The 13,225-nt window shown below is 41.4% G+C and overlaps 1 protein-coding gene across 1 annotated transcript; it reads right to left on the bottom strand.

Annotated features, from left to right (window-relative positions):
- Window positions 1–105: 105 nt before the first annotated feature.
- On the bottom strand, window positions 106–13,186 carry pus10 (pseudouridine synthase 10). The gene is made up of 18 exons (XM_082165593.1): window positions 12,933–13,186; window positions 12,029–12,155; window positions 7,606–7,815; window positions 4,908–4,994; window positions 4,784–4,818; window positions 4,565–4,676; window positions 4,417–4,478; window positions 4,089–4,134; window positions 3,329–3,393; window positions 3,167–3,252; window positions 2,463–2,588; window positions 2,311–2,367; window positions 2,123–2,199; window positions 1,796–1,851; window positions 1,366–1,483; window positions 1,142–1,284; window positions 405–504; window positions 106–296 (listed from the first exon to the last, which is right to left on the bottom strand). Exons 2-18 carry the CDS (start codon window positions 12,152–12,154, stop codon window positions 258–260), a joined length of 1,545 nt encoding a protein of 514 aa, XP_082021719.1. The 5' UTR covers window position 12,155; window positions 12,933–13,186; the 3' UTR covers window positions 106–257.
- Window positions 13,187–13,225: the final 39 nt, after the last annotated feature.

Raw genomic sequence — 13,225 nt, 5'->3', positions numbered from 1 at the left:
CAGAGGTTAATAGTAAAAAAAATTTAAGGGAAGCATAAATGATTAAAATTACTCATTTTAAATTGAACAAAATATAGAGTAAAACAGAAACATGACAATACCAAACAAAATTAGCCTGTTTTATTAAGGAAAATGCATATAGCACAGTGCATAAGGGTTTGCTTTAATTCAACCAAATGACTATCAAACTAACAAAAAAATTTATGACAGAAATATATTGTCCTGACATACAAAACCTATTCTCAAAATCCCCAATGTCAATCCGGAATAGCAGGAGGCCAGTCGACGTCTACGGACTGAAACACACAGACACAGGAAGGAGGAATATTAGAGATTTTGGCGATAACGTGCATCTAAACCACATGAGCGGTGATTCGTGATATTGCATATTTCATGAAACGCACCTCGACGTCCAGCTCCAGAATATCAGCGTCGGTTTTCATGAGGTCACAGAGGTTGGGTTTAGTGCGGCCGAAGTCTCCGTGCACAAACTCTTTAATGTAACTGCAGTGACGTCCGTGAAGGGAAACCACGACAATTAAAAGTACACTGAAGGACACTATTAATATTAATAATATTACTGTTTTTACTAGGGATGCACGATATATCGGCCACCATATCGGTATCGGACGATATATGATCATTTTTGATGTTATCGGTATCGGCCTGATAAGAAAATTTGGCTGATATATAAAAGCCGATAAATAATGGTTTATTTCCTTCAGCTGAGACGGCTCAGATTCACACTGTTCAACATGAGGGTTTTTAATTGCTTGAAATATGATTGAAATCACTTCAAAAAAGGAAAATACAGTAAAGTGCAACATGTGCAGCACAAGTCTGTCATATCAGCTACATAAATCATAATGAGAACATTATAATGGTGTACATTACTTTTAATGGTGAGACTAAACATTTAGATTTATCAGCCAATATATCTGTTATCGGCTTTCAAATATAAAGAATTATCGGTATCGGCCAAAATGTTAATATCGGTGCATCCGTTGTATTTTTATTATCAGTCTTGGTGAGCAGAAGAGACTAAAAAATCTGTGAAGCAGTAGTGTAGATGTTTGTGTAGTAATTGTCAGTACCTCACACATAAGAACTACAGATGTGAATGTGTATTTGGGAAGGATACGTCCCGGCCTGTGTGCACAGCTTCAAGGTGAAGTGGTGTGTGTCCAGGTGAACGGCGCTCATGGAGTGGACGAGTCTCTGTCGGACCGCCAGCGGCCGGCGATGCAGGACTCTCAGCGGAGTCTTCTGAGCGATCTTCAGATCCTAAACACACACACACACTCACTCATCAGGACGTCTCTTCTCAAGCCTCCTGCTCAAACAGATCACACAGCGCATAAAGACCTTGATGTTTCTTAGGAAGTCCAGATCCGTGTCGTCGATGGCTTTCTGAGTCCAGATGAGGGCGCTGTAGGTTTTGGTCTTCTCCTCTTCGCCCTCTTTCATGCGGCTTGTTGCATCCCTGCAGAAATACACTAGAAATTACTAGGGCTGGATCGAAAAGGTTGATCTCTCGATTCTCATTTTGATTAACGGATATTGATTCATAAATCCAAATAATCAATGAGTTGTTAATTTTAGCACTCAATATTAAAGTTTGGTATAGCTGTATAGTTTACAGTATGCTCAAATTTCCTCAAGAATAATTGCCATGTACTGTACCTGATATATATCCAAATGCATCGATATTGAATGGAAACCGGAATAGAATCGACTTCATATCTTTACATCTTATATTTGTGCTTATAGACAACACATACATATACACACTCACCTGGTAACAATCTGTAGGTGTCGTACTCTAATTTTGTCAGACGACTGGTTGATCGTCTGCAGGACAGGAGAGAACAGAAATCAAAATTCACATTTTCCATTCCCAGAAATGATATAAAGCCAGCCAATCAGATTGCGAGTTTTGAAAAAGATCTTGACATTTTTATCAGCAATATGCATTTGACTGACAATAAATGATCTCATTTTGGGACCACTTATGCTTTCCAAAAAATACTTTAATATATTGCAAGTATAAATGCACGAGTAATCATGACTGTTACTGATACTAAAGATTCCCTCAGATTCCTGAAGAGCAGTAAAACTACACCTCCTGTATTTGTTTGATCTCAGTTCTGCTGAATTTGGTTCGATGTGGGTTCAGAAGCTCCAGAGCGAACGGTCGACCTGAGAAACAACACGTGAATTAAAGCAAACACATGACCGCTTCGACACAAACCTCAATTGTGGCGCATATAAGGCAAAATTAGTGTGGAAAAAATGTAGAGTGTGTTTTACCGTTTCCCAGAGTCCTCACATCCACGTCTTCTCGTCCGGAAGATGAGAAGTTAAAACCTACACGGATGAGACAGGAAAAAAGACTCACCGGTAAATCTCGCAGGTCTGAAATCAATCTGTGCATCATATACGTCGTGCCGACACACACTCACCGTCAGCTCTGAAGGAGGACAGGAGCGGAGCGGCGATCAGCTCCTCCACGGATCCATCCATCCGCCTCTCTCCATCGATCACCCACGGCGTCTGCGGGAGCTCCCGGGAAAACTTATTGTACCGACCTGCGGAGACGGAGATTTGTTTTGGTTTTTTTTCTAAAGAAAATAATACTTTTATTCAGCAAGGATGCATTCAATTAATTAAAAGTGACAATAAAAACATTTATAATGCAAAAAAATATATATATATTTCAAACAAATGCTGTTCTTTTTAACTTTCTATTCATCAAAAAATCCCCCAAAAATATATATCAATAATAATATGAAGCAGCATAACTGTTTTCAACACTGATAATAATCAGAAATGTTTCTTCATATCAGAGTAATTTCTGAAGGATCATGTGACACTGAAGAGTGGAGTAATGATGCTGAAAATTCAGCTTTGATTAAATTACATTTGAACATAATTACAATAGAAAACAGTTATTTTAAATGGAAATAATATTTCCCAATATTACTGTATTTTAATCAAATAAACAAAGCCTTGGTGAGCAGAAGAGACTTCAAAAACATTTTTACAAAAATCGTACCAACCCCATATATATAAATATATAAATATAAATAACACTAAAATGGACAATTCAATTGACAGTCCTACTAACAACATGTAAATCTGATGTTTAGTAAGTATTTGGACGTACCTGCTATAAAGACAGACGTGTGGAGACACGAGGTGTCCAGCGCTGTACATCTAGTGTTTGGCTTCTTCGGTGGACATGGGTAATTCCTGCACACAACATCCAACATTTAAAGGGAAGCACCAAAAGCTGTCTCATGCGAGCATGAACACCACAGACACTGACCGGCTGAACTTCTCATCAGAGATCTTCTCCAGAGCTTTGACCACCGCCATCCTGGTGAAGATGGACTGAGGGACAGACACCCAGAGGATTACAACTACACTACTTTTATATTTCAAACAGGCATTTTTGAACTTTTATTTGAATTTTAAAGAGGACCTATTATGCTTTTTTACACGTTCATCTTTCTTTAGTGTGTGATGTTGCTGTTTGAGCATGAAAAAGCTCTGAAAAGTTACAAAGTCACTCCGACAGGAGTTATTCTCTATATCAGTGTCACTGTTTCTGAACTCTCTGAAATGCTTGAGCTTCCTTTCGGGAACAAACACGTCACAATATTCCTCATTTAAATATTTCCCACCCAAGGCATGCTAAATAAAGGGGCGGGACCTGGTTGAGTTAGTTAGTAGTGTGTTAAACTCGTGGTTATGGTAAGGGGCGGGACATTTCCCAAACACGCTCTAAACGCTTGACCAATCACAACACACGGGGTCCAGCCGACCAATCAGAGCACAGTGTGTTTTTCAGAAGGAGGGGCTTCATAGAGACGGGAACTAAACAGAGCGTTACTGACAGACTGGGAAGAGAGGAGCTGCAACAATGGAGAATATGTGAAAAACAATGTGTTTCAAGCAAGAAAACCCTATTTTAGTAGAGACAAAAAATTGAGTGCATAATAGGTCCTGTTTAAAGGATAGTGGAGAGAAACAGGAACGCGGATTGAGGACTGCAATCACAATATGGGAAAAACAGGAAAGCTTACCGCTTTGTTTTTGGTGGGTTTGAAACAGTCTGGACAGGTGTTCGCTCTGCCCAAAGAAAGACACAAACGTGTTAATCAGAAAGTGACATCATTTGGACCCATTCTACATGATGACAAGACAATTATATTTACATTTATGCGTTTATTTATGCATAAAAGCGTCCTCTAAATGCATAAATGTAAATACTCTAATTCCATATTCACAATTGTTCAGCAAGTTGCAGTATCGCCAGCATTAGTCAAGCTCAACCATTCGAACCTGCCACTAAAGTTAATGCAGTGCATGAAAAACCATCAAACCAACACTTTTGGTCATTGACCCACTTACAAGAAATGACAGTCCTCCTCGGTTTCTGGGTGTATAAACCCGACGCTCACTTCACACGGACTCTGCGGATCACAGAACGAAGATCAGAGATTAAATAACAGCCAATTCCTCAGAAAGCCAGCAGTTTCCCAGCAGGAGGAGGACTCACATTGGCCAGGACAGCAGCTCCCAGTTCCTGGCCAATCTTTCCCTGTACGGCCCACTTGAACGCGTCCTTCACCTGGATGACATCATCTTTCCCTAAACACATGCTCTTCTCCCTGGAAACACAAAAGTGGAGTTAAACGCAGCCCAGGACAGAGGAGAACCCCTGCTTTAAACAGATGCGGTTGCTAGGAATGATGGGAAATGTGTGCTGCTTACATACCTGACTTCCTTTCTGACGTGCAACCAGCAGGAATGCTTTAAAAATGCACAGAGAAACACATTTTGTCCAGATTTGTATCATGAAAGTAGATGATAAACGGATCATCTGTGGAGGCAGGACTCACCTCTCTGACGGACAGCTGAGCAGGGAGAGATACGGTCAGCACTAGACTGTCAAACTCAAACTGCTGCTTTTTCACAGCATCTGACACCTGTGGATGAAAACACTACACATAACAGCCACACAGCAGCACAATATAGATATAAAAACATAACATAAAGAATATAAGTAACACTCTACAATAAGATATCGCTAGTTAATGCATTAACTAACAACGAGCAATACATTTCTACAGCTTTTATTAACCTTTGCTAATGTTAGTTAATAAAAATGTTCCCGTTTGTGTTTCTTCACAGTGCCTTCATTTGATCTTAAAAATGTTTTAGTAATTGTTGAGATTAACATTAGCTATGAAGATTAGTAAATGCTTACGAAGTGTCATTTATTGTTAGTTCATGTTAACTAACGTTACCAAAAGAAAGCTTATCATAAAGTGTTGCCAGAATATATTTTTGCATGAAGAATACATTTGTTTATTATATATATTATAGTATAGTATAGTATATATATTATTTATATATACACATACAGTGGGGAGAACAAGTATTTGATACACTGCCGATTTTGCAGGTTTTCCCACTTACAAAGCTTGTAGAAGTCTGTAATTTGTATCATAGGTACTCTTCAACTGTGAGTGACAGAATCTAAAACAAAAATCCAGAAAATCACTTTGTACGATTTTTAGGTAATTAATTTGCATTTTATTGCATGACATAAGTATTTGATACATCAGAAAAGCAGAACTTAATATCTGGTACAGAAACCTTTGTTTGCAATTACAGAGATCATACGTTTCCTGTAGTTCTTGACCAGGTTTGCACACACTGCAGCAGGGATTTTGGCCCACTCCTCCATACAGACCTTCTCCAGATCCTTCAGGTTTCGGAGCTGTCGCTGGACAATACGGACTTTCAGCTCCCTCCAAAGATTTTCTATTGGGTTCAGGTCTGGAGACTGGCTAGGCCACTCCAGGACCTTGAGATGCTTCTTACAGAGCCACTCCTTAGTTGTCCTGGCTGTGTGTTTCAGCTCGTTGTCATGCTGGAAGACCCAGCCACGACCCATTTTCAATGCTCTTACTGAGGGAAGGAGGTTGTTGGCCAAGATCTCGCGATACGTGGCCCCATCCATCCTCCTGTCCCCTTTGCAGAAAAGCATCCTCAAAGAATGATGTTTCCACCTCCATGCTTCACAGTTGGGATGGTGTTCTTGGGGTTGTACTCATCCTTCTTCTTCCTCCAAACACAGCGAGTGGAGTTTAGACCAAAAAGCTCTATTTTTGTCTCATCAGACCACATGACCTTCTCCCATTCCTCCTCTGGATCATCCAGATGGTCATTGGCAAACTTCAGACGGGCCTGGACATGCGCTGGCTTGAGCAGGGGGACCTTGCGTGCGCTGCAGGATTTTAATCCATGACGGCGTAGTTGTTTTCTTTGAGACTGTGGTCCCAGCTCTCTTCAGGTCATTGACCAGGTCCTGCCGTGTAGTTCTGGGCTGATCCCTCACCTTCCTCATGATCACTGATGCCCCACGAGGTGAGATCTTGCATGGTGCCCCAGACCGAGGGAGATTAACCGTCATCTTGAACTTCTTCCATTTTCTAATAATTGCGCCAACAGTTGTTGCCTTCTCACCAAGCTGCTTGCCTATTGTCCTGTAGCCCATCCCAGCCTTGTGCAGGTCTACAATTTTATATCTCTGGTCTTGGCCATTGTGGAGAGGTTAGAGTCTGTTTGACTGAGTGTGTGGACAGGTGTCTTTTATACTGGTAACGAGTTCAAACAGGTGCAGTTAATACAGGTAATGAGTGGAGAACAGGAGGGCTTCTTAAAGAAAAAATAACAGGTCTGTGAGAGCCGGAATTCTTACTGTTTGGTAGGTGATCAAATACAAATACTGGTCATGCAATAAAATGCAAATTAATTATTTAAAAATCATACAATGTGATTTTCTGGAGTTTTGTTTTAGATTCCGTCTCTCACAGTTGAAGTGTACCTATGATAGAAATTACAGACCTCTACATGCTTTGTAAGTAGGAAAACCTGCAAAATCTGCAGTGTATCAAATACTTGTTCTCCCTACTGTATATATTATACAGTAGTGGCCAAAAGTGATGTCCAGCCTAGGAAAATTGCCATCTTCACCCTTTATTCACATATAAAAAGGTGTTAACGGTTTTGTAAAAATATTTTGTAGTTGTCAATTGTTTTACTTGTGATAACGCAATGAAACATGCCAAATTGTGCAGACATAACATTGGCCAGGCTGTCATACAAAGAAATTAAAGAATACATGCAAAAACAAGAGAGAACCAACAAAATATCAATAACTGATTATGGTGTGGTGATTCAAAGTATCATTTTGTTTTTCTACGCATTTCTTTGCATAGTAAAATAAAACCTGTAGCTGTATAATAATACAATTATTTGCAAAATAATTTTGTCAGATAAATACATTAAGTTTAGTGTTTTGTTCTTCCCTCATATTTAACATGTTTAAAAAACATCAAATATTTACCTTATATTTTTGATTGTTTAATTGAACTTGTAGAGCCATTAAAAACAAATATCCCCTCCAAACATCACTACTGTATGTGCATATGAGACATTTGAATTTTTTTGTATTATTGTATTTTTATTGGAAACGTTCTGTGTGATGGGATTCTTTGTAGGTATTACCAAAATGATAAAAACACACACCTGTTTAGCAAAAGTGGGATGACAGAAGTCCTGTAGGACTCCCAAACAGACGGGACAGATGTCTGAGTCCGGCTCGGCGGGCGTAACGCAATCCTCATCCACTCTCATGCGTTTATTGGGCGGGTCGTCAGTCTTGCCCTCACCAGAGGCATCGTGGGACTGCGGGCTGTTTTCCTCACTGACGAAGGCGAGAAGCTCCTTGTGCATGTCCTACAAACAGAAATGCTCATTAAAGGGGTGGTTGATTATGATTTCACTTTTCTAACTTTAGTTAGTGTGTAATGTTGCTGTTTGAGCATAAACAACATCAAGTTTCAACGCTCAAAGTTCAAAGCAAAGGGAGATATTTGCTTTTAAAGAAATTCCTTTTTAAGGACTACAACAAACGGCTGGTAGGGACTACACCACATTCCTCCCGGGTTAGTGACATCACAAACCATAAAATGTACATAAACCCCGCCCCCCGGAACACAATTTATAGATTATCATGACAGAATATGCTAATCAATGACTAGAAGATAACTACACATAAGCTACATAAATTCATCAACTAAACATTCAGAAATGTCCTGTTGCATTCTACATGTTGTCACTTCTTTTTGAGTCTCTCCATCATTGTCTGACTCCGTTTTGAACATAAAAGGCTAAAAGTTGTTGAAATTTTCAGTGCATGTCTGTGTGAGGTAAAAGGACACGAGCTGTTGAAGCTCCGCCCTCTGTGCCGGGAGCAGCAGCTCATTTGCATTTAAAGGAACAGACACAAAAAACAGTGCGTTTTTGCTCACCCTTGTGGTGGATTTTTAATAGATAAAATAGTAAACTGTATATTAAACTAACCATGTCTCTAACATCTAACCTTACTTCCTTTTTCAGGCCTAACATAACACTTTAAAACACAATGTACTAAAACGTTCTGTCCTGTGTTTTTGCAGCATGACATTTTTGCCATACCTCCTTATTCTATAAAAACTGTTGTATTCATTTAGCTGGTGGGATTCTCAATGGAATTTGTATGAGATCCTCCGGCCTTGCTTCTTGGGAGAGATTCCCTGAGAACTGCTCGGGAAGATCTCCCGGCCGTGATTAAAGCATTTAAAGGACATTTGCTGAGGTCTGTTTGTCAATTATTCCTGTGCAGGAAGAAAGCTAGTTAGGGAAGCAAGTTAGTTAGGTAGACTATATATTAAGCGTCGATTGGAGACGTTAGGGATCGTCGATTGGAGACGGCCCAGGGGGATCGTCGATTGGAGACGACCCAGGTATTTATTAATCGTCGATTGGAGACGTTAGGGATCGTCGATTGGAGACGGCCCAGGGGGATCGTCGATTGGAGACGGCCCAGGGAGAGCGTCGATTGGAGACGACCCAGGTATTTATTACATTTACATGTAGTCATTTAGCAGACGCTTTTATCCCAAGCGACTTACAAATTAGGACTAAATTAAGCGAGTCATCATGAAGAGGCAAAAACAACGCAAGAAGTGCTCAAAATACGAAGTTCAGGCATTATTCAGAGTAGCATAAGCCCGATAAGTGAGGATTTAAAGGGAAAGGGAATTTAAAAAAAAAAAAATGTATGAGGTTAAGTGCTCACGGAAGAGATGGGTTTTCAGCTGTCTTTTGAATGTTGTCAGGGATTCTGCATTCCGGATGAGGGTGGGGAGAGCGTTCCACCAGCATGGAACTGTGAATGAGAATGTTCTGGAAAGTGATTTTGTGACTTTCTGTGATGGAACCACGAGACGTTGCTCTTTGACCGATCGTAGGCTTCTGGTAGGGATGTAGACTCGTAGGAGTGAGTGAAAGTAGGAGGGAGCTGAGCCTGTGATAGATCTGTAAGCAAGCGTCAATGCCTTGAACTTGATGCGAGCAGCGAGAGGTAGCCAGTGCAGTGAGATGAACAGAGGAGTGACGTGGGCCCTCTTGGGCTCGTTGAAGACAAGACGAGCTGCAGCATTCTGAATCATTTGTAGAGGTTTAGTTGCACATGATGGAAGTCCGGCCAGAAGAGCATTGCAGTAGTCAAGCCTAGAAATGACCAGGGCCTGGACGAGAAGTTGTGTTGCATGCTCAGTAAGGAAAGGCCTGATCTTCCTGATGTTGTGCAGTGCAAACCTGCATGATCGAGCTGTCTTTGAAATGTGATCTGTGAAGGTCAGCTGGTCATCAAACGTTACTCCAAGATTTCTGAGCGACCTTGATGGGGTGATTGATGATGATTCTAGCTGGATAGTGAAGTTGTGCTGTAGAGACGGATTGGCAGGGAGGACGAGAAGCTCAGTCTTTGCCAGGTTGAGCTGCAGGTGATGTTCCTTCATCCATGTCGAGATGTCCGCCAGACAGCTTGAGATCCGTGCAGCTACTGTGGGATCATCTGGTTGAAATGAGAGGAAGAGCTGTGTGTCATCAGCATAGCAGTGGTAGGAGAAACCGTATGCCTGTATGATGTGTTCCAGTGATGTGGTGTAGATGGAGAAGAGGAGGGGACCAAGAACTGAACCCTGGGGAACCCCTGTGGTCAGTTGATGTGCTCTGGATACCTCGCCTCTCCATGCGACCCTGAAGGACCTACCTGTGAGATAGGACTCAAACCAGTGGAGGGAAGTTCCTGTGATGCCCAGTGCTGAGAGGCTGGACATAAGGATCTGATGATTCACAGTGTCGAAGGCAGCAGACAGATCAAGGAGAATGAGGACTGAAGATTTGGAAGCAGCTTTTGCGATCCGTAGGGCTTCTGTGACCGACAGTAATGCAGTCTCAGTTGAATGCCCTTTTTTGAAGCCAGATTGGTTGGCATCCAGCTGGTTGTTCAGAGACAAGAAGGATGTTACTTGGTTGAAAACAGCTCTTTCAAGTGTTTTCGCAATGAATGGTAGGAGAGAGATAGGTCTGTAATTCTCTACAGATGATGTGTTTAGTGTTGGTTTTTTAAGCAGTAGAGTAACCCGAGCCTGCTTGAATGCTGTAGGGAAAGTGCCAGTATGTAGGGATGAGTTGATGATGTGTGTGAGTGCTGGTAGAAGTGTGGGAGAGATGGCTTGTAGAAGGTGTGAGGGGAAGGGATGGGGTCTAGAGGGCAGGTGGTAGGATGACTGGAGAGGAGAAGTGTAGATACTTCTTCCTCGGTTACCGGAGAAAAGGAGGACAGAGGGATATTGGCTATGGAAGGGGTCAGACTGGGTTCCTGTGTGTGTGGAGCTGAGAACTGACTGCTGATAGTTGTTGGTTTTGTTGGTAAGCGTTGATTGGAGACGTTAGGGATCGTCGATTGGAGACGGCCCAGGTATTTATTAAGCGTCGACTGGAGACGGCCCAGGTATTTATTAAGCATCGACTGGAGACGGCCCAGGTATTTATTAAGCGTCGACTGGAGACGGCCCAGGTATTTATTAAGCGTCGACTGGAGACGGCCCAGGTATTTATTAAGCGTCGACTGGAGGCGTTAGGGATCGTCGATTGGAGACGGCCCAGGTATTTATTAAGCGTCGACTGGAGGCGTTAGGGATCGTCGATTGGAGACGGCCCAGGTATTTATTAAGCGTCGACTGGAGGCGTTAGGGATCGTCGATTGGAGACGGCCCAGGTATTTATTAAGCATCGACTGGAGACGGCCCAGGTATTTAAGCGTCGATTGGAGACGTTAGGGATCGTCGATTGGAGACGGCCCAGGTATTTATTAAGCGTCGACTGGAGGCGTTAGGGATTGTCGATGGGAGACGGCCCAGGTATTTATTAAGCATCGACTGGAGACGGCCCAGGTATTTAAGCGTCGATTGGAGACGTTAGGGATCGTCGATTGGAGACGGCCCAGGTATTTATTAAGCGTCGACTGGAGGCGTTAGGGATCGTCGATTGGAGACGGCCCAGGTATTTATTAAGCGTCGAGTGGAGACGGCCCAGGTATTTATTAAGCGTCGACTGGAGGCGTTAGGGATCATCGATTGGAGACGGCCCAGGTATTTAAGCGTCGATTGGAGACGTTAGGGATCGTCGATTGGAGACGGCCCAGGGAGAGCGTCGATTGGAGACGTCCCCGGTAGACTTAGGTCAGATGAGATAGGGCTTAGTTAGGTTTAGGAAAAAATCTACGACACCCTCAAAAGGTGACAATTTTAATATGCTGTATAAAAATATCTATGGGGTATTTTGAGCTAAATCTTCACATACACTCTCTGCGGACATCAAAGACTTATTTTACATCTTGTGAAAAGGGCATTATACACCCCTTTAATGCCTGATACATAAACAGTGATTTTGGGGAAGCGGTTGAATGTGAATTTATTTGTTTATGATTAAACACCAAATCAGCAGCAATGGCTATATTCATGGCAATCAAAAGTTTCAATCCAAAATAATTATGATTACAATCAATTCAAAACATAGTTTACAATAATGTAAGAATTTTGGGTTGAGTGTGAAAGACCTCGTATGAGCGCCTGTAAGCGGAGCTGCTTCCCACACAGCAGAAGCGCAGGACACATCTCACACAGCAGCCGGCGCTCAGCAGCTTCCTCACCACGGGACGGTCCTTCTCTTTCAGGGACAGCATACTGAGGGGAACACGGCAAAACATGTCACAGAGTGTAAGGATAGGATGATGACAAATGTGTAATTGGTTTATATACAGGGTTTGTACAAGGTGCTTAAAGTGCTTTTATTACAAACAACTTTAATGAGAATCATAATTTCAAAAATTCAGAGTAGCTCCGTGATGAAGATTAAATGCATAATTTAACATATTAAATGATGTAGCATCTGTCCAAAACAATTCATATACACTATGGAAACATTATAGTTAATCTAAAAATATTATTATTTTTTATTATACAACACATATCGTTTTCTTTTTCAGTCATTTATTTATATTGCAACACACCCAAAATGCAATCTGGAACAGTTAAGAAAAATAAATGCATAAAAATAAATTGTCCTAGTTGTTATTTATTTTGAGAGACAAAGTCCTATCTAACGCTTCGCTCAACTACATCATGTCATTAATGTTCTTTTTGCTTTTAAATATTTTTAATAAAGACAAAATTGTACCTTGTACTTCCATAAATGTATGTTTACGACGCTTTTATTAACGTTAGATGTGTTGCATATTTGCTTACATAAAGTGGAAGTTCAAAGGACAAGGATGGGGGCAAAAACATCATCTTGAAGGACAAAATATTTGGGGATATTATCGAAAAAACATTTATAAAAATGGACGTATTATAAAAGCTTGCATCAGTTGCACCACACATGATTTATATGACAAACACAAACAAGTGTTTGTGCATTTCATAGAATGACCCCTCTCTAAACATGCTCATCCTCCTGCTTACCTTCACTGGATCACTTCAATCCTCAGAGGAAAACAGTGAAGTTGAGCCGGTGCTGCTTCCACGCGCGAACGCGCACAATACCACATGTGTTTATGAACGCTGTGTCACTGAACTACGCGCTTTATATTAAACTCATTTCATCCTAAAGCATAGAAACCGCGCGAATCATATATCACAAAATTACAATACACAAAATACTCTGACATGTGTATAAGGGGGCGTTGCAGACCCACTACAGCGTATTTCCTCACTGCATCTTCGCGAGGCATGTTTTAAGACACCCCTGAACGTCA

This window comes from Leuciscus leuciscus, assembly GCF_965113295.1.
Source record: "Leuciscus leuciscus genome assembly, chromosome: 3".
Taxonomy (NCBI): Eukaryota; Metazoa; Chordata; class Actinopteri; order Cypriniformes; family Leuciscidae; genus Leuciscus; species Leuciscus leuciscus.
The sequence above is the reverse complement of the archived record's forward strand: the minus strand, read 5'-3'. Positions and strand labels throughout refer to the sequence as shown.